Source organism: Oryx dammah, unplaced genomic scaffold (assembly GCF_014754425.2).
Source record: "Oryx dammah isolate SB20612 unplaced genomic scaffold, SCBI_Odam_1.1 HiC_scaffold_5, whole genome shotgun sequence".
In the NCBI taxonomy this organism is placed as follows: domain Eukaryota; kingdom Metazoa; phylum Chordata; class Mammalia; order Artiodactyla; family Bovidae; genus Oryx; species Oryx dammah.
This window is the reverse complement of record NW_024070189.1, coordinates 66,514,100-66,523,735: the sequence shown is the minus strand read 5'-3', so window position 1 is coordinate 66,523,735 and position 9,636 is coordinate 66,514,100. Positions and strand designations below refer to the sequence as shown.

At 60.3% G+C, this 9,636-nt stretch overlaps 2 protein-coding genes and 1 non-coding gene across 3 annotated transcripts; all 3 read left to right on the top strand.

Moving 5' to 3' along the window:
• The first annotated feature begins 230 nt into the window (after positions 1–230).
• PRTN3 (proteinase 3) lies at positions 231–3,550 on the top strand. Its single transcript, XM_040240265.1, has 5 exons — positions 231–297; positions 896–1,055; positions 1,470–1,611; positions 2,677–2,907; positions 3,269–3,550. The coding sequence occupies exons 1-5, from the start codon at positions 231–233 to the stop codon at positions 3,437–3,439; spliced, it is 771 nt and encodes a 256-aa protein (XP_040096199.1). The 3' UTR covers positions 3,440–3,550.
• Positions 2,238–2,309, top strand: TRNAG-CCC. Its single transcript has one exon. It is a non-coding gene; the product is annotated as a tRNA-Gly (tRNA).
• Positions 3,551–7,268: 3,718 nt separating the features above from the next.
• ELANE (elastase, neutrophil expressed) lies at positions 7,269–9,612 on the top strand. The gene is made up of 5 exons (XM_040241566.1): positions 7,269–7,335; positions 7,642–7,798; positions 7,982–8,123; positions 8,922–9,152; positions 9,308–9,612. Exons 1-5 carry the CDS (start codon positions 7,269–7,271, stop codon positions 9,512–9,514), a joined length of 804 nt encoding a protein of 267 aa, XP_040097500.1. The 3' UTR covers positions 9,515–9,612.
• The last annotated feature ends 24 nt before the right edge of the window (positions 9,613–9,636 follow it).

Sequence of the window (9,636 nt, the reverse complement as noted above, 5' to 3'; positions counted from 1 at the left end):
GGATGCTAGCCAGCTTCCCACACCTCTTGGGGGTGGGGCGGGACCCTGAGCCTGAGCCTGAAGCTCCTGCAGCCTTCCTGGGGTGCAGCTTTAAATCCCAAGCTTCCTGAGGCCCTGGAGTTGGAAGGAGGAAGTGGGGACGCCCAACCCAGGAGTGGGGCAACCCCAACAGCCTGCTGAATGTGAGTATAAGAGGGGGTGCGTGGGTGGGCAGGGGCCACCGCTGAAACATGCCCGGAAGCTGCAGACCCCGTGGCCCCTCCCTGGCCCCAGTGCTGCTGGCCATGCTGCTGGGTGGTGAGTGGGGTCCATGTCCGCCGAACTGTCCACCTGTCCCACACGCTCACGGCCCAGATGGGGAGAGTGAGGCAGGATCAGGCTCAGGATGAGAGCCTCAAGGGGAGGGTAGGAGGAAAGGAGGAGGATGGGTCTGTTTCCCCATCTGTGAAGTGGGCAAAACCTAGTAACCTCCCGCCCAGGCAGGTGTCCTGGGGACACAGTGTAACTGGAATCCCCGGATGCATGAGGCAGGTGTCATAGGAGGCCTGGGTGAGGGGCCTCCACCCTCACCCCAAGGAGGCTGACTCATGCCTCAGCTTGTCCATCTCCTGGGCCCCAAGGCTGGGCACCAGGCCTCCCGGAGCCTCTAGGAGTAATGATGATGACCTCGGGGCTCTCCGCCCAGCGCTAACAGTCCCAGGCCGAGTCCCTTTCCCCCAGCAGACCCAGTCGGTGCTGCCATGGGACCCCTAGTTTGCAGATGGGGAAACGCAGGCTCCGCGGGATTCCGGGCCAGGCAGCGACTCTGCCTCCTCCCCTGTCCCCAGTATGGGCTCCCTGGAGGTGGGGCGGGGGCGTCAGAAGAGGCGACTGCCCCTGACCCCCGCGTCCCCAGGAGCAGCCCGGGCCGCGGAGATCGTGGGCGGGAGGGAAGCCCAGCCCCACTCGCGCCCCTACATGGCGTCGCTGCAGCTGGCTTCCGGCAGCCACTTCTGCGGGGGGACCCTGGTGCACCCGAGCTTCGTACTGACCGCCGCTCACTGCCTGAACAACTTGTGAGTGCGCAGGCGCGTGACGGGCCGGGGTCCGAGGGGGAGGGCGGACCTGCTCCGGGGTGCGGGGTGCGGGGTCCGGGGGGCGGAGGGCAGGCCTGCTCGAGGGTCCGAGTCGGGGGTGCGGCCCTGCCTGCGCTTCTCCTGGCCTCACCCTTCCATCCGTCCACCTGCCCAACCCTTTCATCCCAGACTAGGCGGGCACCTGCCCTGCCCTCTCCCCGCCCCGCCCGACGCGGCCCCCTGATGCCCCAGGAGGATGAGCTCAAGCCAGGGGCCCAACCCTCGGGGGCAAGATGAAGATCGGGTGGCGGGTCTCCCGGGGCAGCGGTGGGGAGTTCCCGAGGGGCCGCACCCTGGCCTCAGGATGGGAGTGGGGAGCACGGGTAGGCTTAGCACGATCGCCCGGATCCTCAGGAACCCGCAGCGCGTGCGCGTGGTGCTGGGGGCCCACCGCCTGCAGACCCCCGAGCCCACCCAGCAGAGGCTCGGCATCAGTCGCCTGTTTGAGAACAACTACGACCCGCAGGAGAAGCTGAATGACGTGCTCCTGCTGCAGGTAGGTGGGCGGTGCCAGCACTGTGCTCCACCCTCCAGCACCTCCCGCTGGGGGCGGGAGGCCGAGCCAGGTACCAACTTCGGAGTATGCGGGACCCCCATCCCATCCCCACCCGCCTCGGACTTTGCCCGGCTGTGTCCCCTCCCACCTCCCTGCACTGTTCCCAGATACCCTCACCTTTGGCTTCCCAGATGGCTCAGTGGATAAAGAATCATCCACCTGCAATGCAGGAGATGCAAGAAATGAGGGTTCAATCCCTGGGTTGGGAAGATCTCCTGGAGGAGGGCATGGCAACCCACTCCAGTATTCTTGCCTGGAGAATCCCATGGATGGAGAAGCCTGGCAGGCTACAGTCCATGGGGTCGCAAAGAGTCAGCATGACTGAAGCGACTGGACACCCACAGCTTTGGCACCATCCTCCCCTCCTCAGGGAGGCCTCCCCTAGTCTGTCCCTGTGTCACCTGAGTGATGCCCCCCCACTCACTGTTCAGGATGAGGCTCTATTTCCCTTGACTGTGCCACCTGCCCCTCTCTTCTCAGCCTTTCCTGGCCCAAAGATCAGCTCCCAGAGCAGAGACGTAGTGTCCCTAGGTCTTAGCCAGGATCAAGCATACAATTGGGTGACTTCCCTGGTGGTCCAGTGGCAAGACTCTGTGCTCCCAATGCAGGGGGCCTGGGTTCGATCCCTGGTCAGGGAACTAGATCCCATATGCTCCAACAAAGAGTTCACATGCCACAACTAAGAAGACCCAACACAGTCAAATAAATAGTTAAAAAAAAAAAGCATACAGTTGGTACTCAATAAGTGCTTTGTATGTGAATGAACACCACAGTGACCAGTGCTACAAACAGGTGGCTCATGGCCTCAAGGAAGGTTAAACTGAGCCCTTGTGAGTTTGGAGAGTGATCAGGACAGCCTTCCTGGAGGAGGTGACCCTTGAGCCAGACAGAGGGAACAGCATGTGCGAAAGCCGGGAGGAGGCACTTTGTGATAATCGTCTGTGGGTGGATGCAGGTCTGGAGGCAGGAGCTCACTGCCCCCCAAACCCCCACCCTCTGCCGTAGCTGGACCAGCCAGCCACCCTCAACACCCATGTAGCGGTGGCTCAGCTCCCCCAGCAGGCCCAGCCACTGCCCCATGGCACCCAGTGCCTGGCCATGGGCTGGGGCCGCCTGGGCACCCTCGAGCCGCTGCCCCAGGTCCTACAGGAGCTCAATGTCACCGTGGTCACCTTCCTGTGCCGGCCACAGAACGTGTGCACCTACGTGCCCCGACGCAGCGCTGGCATCTGCTTTGTACGTACTGGCGGCTCTGGCACAGGGACGGCAGGAACCGCCTCGGGAGGGAGGGTGGGCAGCGGGGACCCAGCCCTGCCTTCTCCCTCCTGAGCAGCTGCTGCACCTCCACCTCCCCGTCTGGAAGGTGGGCACACCCGTCGTAAGGGGTGATGTGGCCTTTGTGGGTCTGGGGGCTCATCCATCCGGGGGCCCCTCGAGTGGGTGACCGCCCCCCACTCTGTGGCCGCACCCATCTCTCCGTCTCACTGGAGTGCCTTCAGTGAGATGGGGAGCATTTCACCCCTGCGCGGCCCCTTCCCCGAGGCAGCGTCTGGCTGCTGGCCTGGCCTGAGGGACTGACCAACCTGCCCCTCCACAGGGGGACTCCGGGGGCCCCTTAATCTGTGATGGGGTACTCCACGGCGTGGACTCCTTCGTGATCCGGGGATGTGCCACTGGCCAGTACCCCGATTTCTTTGCTCGTGTCTCCCTCTATGTGGACTGGATCAACTCCGTGCTGAGCAGCGTGGGGGGCAAGGACAGCCCCTGAGCCCCCCAGAACCCCTGCAGGCGCTGTGGACAGAGGTGGCGGGTCTGTTTCTGTGTCTGTGCCCCCTCTCCCCCTCCCTGGCAGCCCCACTTGTGCCATCAATAAAAGCTGAACCACCTCCCTGGCTCCTGTGTGTCCTTCCCACGGGCGATGTCGGGCAGAGCAGGTCAGGTTCCTCAGTGTCTGGGTCCTGAAACCCCAAACTCGAGGTGGGGGTGAGAACAGAGGCCTGGAGGTCAGATGAGGGCCCAGGTCACCATGGATCCCACTCCCCAGATGCCCACAACCCTGCCTGTGTGACCCTGGGCAAGTGGCTGCCCCTCTCTGTGCCTCCGTTTCCTCATCTGGAAAATGGAGTCGCCCCACACATTTCCACGTGTCCAGGGGGCCCCACTCTGGCTCTGGGGGCTGGGGGTGTCCTGCCCAGTTCTATGTGTATTAGTTAGTTGCTCAGTCATGTCCGACTCTTTGTGAGTCCATGGACTGCAGTCTGCCAGGCTCCTCTGCCCACGGAATTCTCCAGGCAGAGATTCTGGAGTAAATAGCCATTCCCTTCTCCAGGGGATTTTCCTGACCCAGGGATCAAGCCCGGGACTCCTGCATTGCAGGCAGATTCTTTACTGTCTGAGCCACCAGGGAAGCCCTTTCATGAACATGGCCTCTTGACTAAGCCTTCACAACCTGGGGTGCCTAGGGCCTGTGGGGCTCCTGAACAAGTCAGGGGCCGGCAGAGGGCTATCAGGAAGGCTTCCTGGAGGAGGTGGCAATGCCTGAGCTGACTCCCAGTACAGGAATAGGAACAAAAGAAGGGTTGTGCAGACAAGGTACCGGCCAGGCAAGGGCCCTACATCGGGAGTAGTCTGGGAATGTGGGGAACAGCAAGGCCAACTGAGTGGGGGAGGGAGAGCAGGTCAGGGAGGGGCAGGGCTGGAGCACACACGGCCATCAGATGACCTGGGGTCTAGAGGAGTAGCCTGAGGCAAGGCAGAGGTAGGGGTCACAGGACAGCCATGGAGGGGGCAGGTGGCCATGGCAATTCAGCAACAGAGGCTCAGAGAGAGGAGCCAACCAGCTCTGGGCACACACCAGTGTTGGAAGGCAGCTCTTTGGTTATTGGTTTACTCTGCTGCCACCTGGTGGAGGCATGCAAATTCAAGCTGGAGCCAGAATCCCCTCAGGCCCGCTGCCTTTTTAACTGTTTCACAACTCAACTGACCACCCCAGTGGAGGAGCTGAGGCTGGTTTGCAGCAGTAGCAGGAGCGAGCCTGCGCTGAGACCTGGGGCAAGGCCGGAATTCTGGGAAACCCCCGCTGATAAACGTCAGGGGAGGGCCGGGAATTCCCCCCGCAGCTCCCACAGGCCCAAGGCAGGGAAGTGGTTTCTATAAAAAGCCCAGAGGGACCTCTCCCGAGGCACTGAGGACAAATGAGGTTTGCTGGAGGGCATGTTGGACTGACCCCATTGATGGGAACAGAAAGACCCAGAAAAAAGAGCCTTGGGTGTTTTCTATTTTCTGTGAGCTCCAGCACATGAGTGTGTGTGTTTTGTGTGTATTAGATGAGTCAGAGGAAAGTTCTGCACAAAAAGGATCAGCTCCAAGGAGGGAAGGAGAGAACAGGGGCCTGGGATCTGGGGCTGACTTCTGGAGGTTGACAAGGCTGTTGACATTCAGGGGAGGACAGAGCCACAGGAATTATAAACAGGATGTTGCAGACAAGTGACCTGGGGAGAGGGCTGGCCGGGAGAGCAGGGTGGCCCCCAGCAACACAGGATGCCCTAGCCAGAGCAGCATTGTCCTGTAAATGCTCCATGTGGCATCACTACTCTGATGGGAACCAGTACACCCCCAAGAGGATCATCACCATACCCTCTGGGAGAGGGTTAATGGTTAACAAACCCTCAAGGACGGCACTTTCTTATCTAAGAACGTCATACAAGTTCATTCATTTAAGCCGTGGGACAATCTCATGAGATGGGAACCTACAGCTTCCATTTTACAGATGAGGAAACTGAGGCTTGGAGAGGGCCTGACGTCACAGAGGGCAAGTCCCCTGGAGTCCACAAGTTTAGCCATCGTGACCTGTGAGGATGTAGCATGCAGGTGGTCCTCAAAAGATCCAACTTTGTTTAAATCTGGTCTCCCTACCTGAGGCACAGCCTCCTCCATTCTCCCCACCCCGGCTGGAAACTGGGTTATGTATACAGCAGGTGCTTACCAAGTGCTGTATGGTAGCTTTAACTCAACAAAGTGGGGAGCCTGCCAAGAGGGGAGAGATGGGGGTTGACTTGCCTATGGCCACACACCAGGGGTGAGGGGACCCAGGGACAAACTGGACTCCCATCCCAGCTGGGCGCTGGGTGTCCCTGGGTGCCCCCGCCCACCTCTTCCTCAGATGGATCCGTTGGTTCCCGCCCAAAGCCTTGCTCCAAGCCAGGAGAACGTTGCTTCTTGCGACAGCCTTGGCTATGGCCGTTGCAGCTGGAGCAGCTGGGGTGGGGAGTTGGGTGGGGGAGGAGAACGGGCGCCATGGGGCTGGGGATTGGCTCTGGGGGACCCTATCTCCCTTGTCCAGCTTGAGCTCTTCCAAGGTCCATACCAAAGCTCTCAAACTTGGATGGAGATCCATGGTCCAGCCTCCAGGCCCAGGAGGGAATTCTCTCCTCTGGCTCCGGCTGGAAGGGGTTTCAGAGTTCAGAGGGGCAAGGGTGGGATGGTTTGGGAGGGGTTCCTTCCCAGAACCTCGAAAGGCCCCCAGAGACTGACTGAATCCCGGGTACGAGTGAGTTCCTTGTTAGGAGGAGCAACCAAAGACAGGCTGGAAGTCCAGGCTCCCAGAGGGATATCCAAAGCTGAGGAAGTCAGCAAGCCCTCCTCTAGCTGTGAATTTTGGGTTCAAAGCCCAGGTCCCCCAACCATGTCACTGGGCAGGTGGCTGATGTGGAGACCCTGCCATGCCTGCAAAATATTAGGACAGAGCTGGGTGCACATGATTGCTGTTATCAGAGAGCCCTGGTGAAACTGAGGCACGTGGAATCCCAAACAATTCCTCTGGGCCAGAGTGACCAGTATTCTTGCCTGGAGAATCCCATGGACAGAGGAGCCTGGCAGGCTACAGTCCATGGGGTCGCTAAGAGTCGGACACAACTGAGCAACTTAGCATGCATGCGTGTATGACCACATTTAACAAAAATACAGGACACCCTGCTAACTTTGAATGTCAGATAAACTAACTTTGTACACAACTACATGTAGGGAATATTGGCTTCCCTAGTGCCTCAGCTGGTAAAGAATTTGCCTGCAGTGCAGGAGACCCAGGTTCGATTCCTGAGTCAGGAAGATCCCTTGGAGAAGGAAATGGCAACCCTCTCCAGGATTATTGCCTGGAAAATTCCAGGGACAGAGGAGCCTGGGGGGCTATAGTTCATGGGATTGCAAAGAGTCGGACACAACTGTGCAACTAACTTTCACTTCACTTACACAGGACACCCTGCTAACTTTGAATGTTGGATAAACTTTGTTCATAACTACATCCCATGCTTATATGTGGGATACACTTATGTTAAAAAGATGTCTATCTGACATTAGGGTTTAATCATGCACCCTGAGTTTGAACTGGTGACCCTCCTGGAGCCTCCTGGTCACTTGCACAGTTCCTTCCCCAACTGTTCTTCCCATCACCCAGTTGGCGGTCCCCGTCCCCTGGATGGGGAGAGGAAGTAGGGGCACCTGGCCCCGCCGTGGGGCAACTGCAACTGCCTCTGGGCGTGGGAACTATAAGAGGGACAGGTGGGCACAGAGGGCAGAAACCCTGGAGCCCCCAACCGACCATGACCCAAAGCTGCAGACACTTCAGCCCTGCCCTGGCCCCCATCCTGCTGGCCCTGCTGCTGGGTGGTGAGTGGGGCCGAGTCTGTCCCTGGTCTTCGCTCCCCCTCTCCACTCACCCTGGACCCCGCCGCACCCCCCATCCTCATGGGATGAGGAGACAGGTTCTGAGTGGTGAGGATGAAGGAGGGGTATTCCCTGCACCCTGTGGGGACTTCAGGTCTGGCTGCGCTGGGGAAGGAGGGCCGTACACGCCCCCTCCCCTCTCTGGGTGACAAGCAATAGAAGAGCCCAACCCTGCGGGGTCCTGATGGGGGTTCCAGGGGTCGGGGGTTCCTCCTCTGCTTACCGCCCCACCCCCGCCCATGCCCCCAGGCCCCGCGCTGGCCTCGGAGATCGTGGGGGGCCGGGCGGCCCGGCCGCACGCCTGGCCCTTCATAGCTTCGCTGCAGCTGCGCGGAGGCCACTTCTGCGGCGCCACCCTCATCGCGCGCAACTTCGTGCTGTCGGCAGCGCATTGTCTGAACGGCCTGTGAGTGTCTCCGCGCGGGCACACATCGAGGGTCCCGGCGCGAGGGGCGTGGGGCCGGCCCAGGGTGGGGGCTTCCGGCAAAAGCGCGAGGGTTTACAGGGTCCCCCTGCGGCCCAGCGGGGTCTCTCCGCCGCTTCCGATCCCGGGGACCCCCCATCACTTCCTGTCCGCCCCCGACCCCAGGAACTTTCGATCGGTGCGCGTGGTGCTGGGGGCGCATAATCTGCGGCGGCGGGAGCGAACCCGGCAGAAGTTCAGGGTCCAGAGGGTCTTTGAAAACGGCTTCGACCCCTTGAACCTGCAGAACGATGTCGTGGTTCTCCAGGTGCGCGGGGGGCGGGGCGGGCAGGGTAGGTGCAGCGTCCTGAGAGGCTTGGGGAGGGGGGGGCAGGAGACAGGGGGGTGCGGCGGGCGGGGGCAGACCCGATGTCCCCCCCTAATCCTGGTGCTTCAGTCACCCCGCTGTGAAATGGAGAAGTACACCCCCGCACCCCGCAGCGCTGCCAGAGATTAGATAAGACAGCCAGAGGCTCTGAGCAGCTGTCTTTCCTGGCAGTGGGCCCTGACGGCCTCCCTCTTTGGGAAATGGGGCAAAATTACCTACATTCGGCGGGTGGGAGTCTGGAGGCAGAAACCTACCTTTCCCCTCTGCTTGCACAGCTATGATTATTCTCTGAGAATGTTCTAGAACAAGGGCTTTATGGTCGTTGGTGTAGCCCACGGTTTGTTCTGTTGAACACCTACTGTTTACTGCACTCAAGACACATTCAGGGACTTCCCTGGTGGTCCAGGGGCTAAGACTCTGCACTCCCAAATTCAGGGGACCCAGGTTCAATCCCTGGTTGGGAAACTAGATCCCGCGTGCTGCAACTAAGACCCCATGCAGCCAAATAAATAAATAAATAAATAAATATAAAAGACATGTCCAGAGATGTGGCCTTAGCCATAGTGGTTCCTCCCACTTTACAGACAGGGAAAGTGAGGCTTGATGGGAGGCATGAAGAGGGTGGGCGTCCTGCTCTTAAACACCCCAGGACAATGGTAGAGCCTCAGCAGGGGAACCTGGCCCCAGAGTCACAGCCGAGGCTCGCCACCCCTCCCCCATCACCACCCTCCTCTGCAGCTCAACAGGATGGCCACCCTCAACGCCAACGTGCAGGTGGCCCAGTTGCCTGCCCAGGACCAGGGCGTGGGCGAAGGTGTGCAGTGCGTGGCCATGGGCTGGGGCCGGCTGGGCACGAACCGGCCACCGCCCCAAATCCTGCAGCAGCTCAACGTGACCGTGGTGACTGGTCTCTGCCGCCCCACCAACGTGTGCACCCTGGTGCCACGCCGGCGTGCTGGCATCTGCTTTGTAAGTACCCTGGGTGCCCCCAGCCCCCACCCCACCCCCTCCCAGGCTGCTGCAGCCAGACCTCTGGAATATCTTCCCCACCCTGAGGGGCAGGTAGGTAGAGCTGAGAGGGCTGGGCCGGGAACCCTAGGCCCCCAATTTGTCTGGCTCCACAGGGGGACTCCGGCGGGCCCCTGGTCTGCAACGGGCTGGTCCATGGGATCGATTCCTTCATCCGTGGGGGTTGCGGCTCCGGGGTCTTCCCAGACTCCTTTGCCTCTGTTGCCAAGTTTGCCAACTGGATCAACTCTATCATCCGGCGCTACAGTGACAAGGATGGCCCCTCTCTCCACCCCAGGGACCCCACGGGCAGGACCCACTAGAAAGGCTGTACCTGTCATGCCCCCTCACCTGCCCCTGGCTGGGCCCTTCCCATGAAGCATCACTCAGCATCTGGCACAATAAAAACCTCTGTTTTGTAGAAGGTATCTGTGTGTTTGTTGGT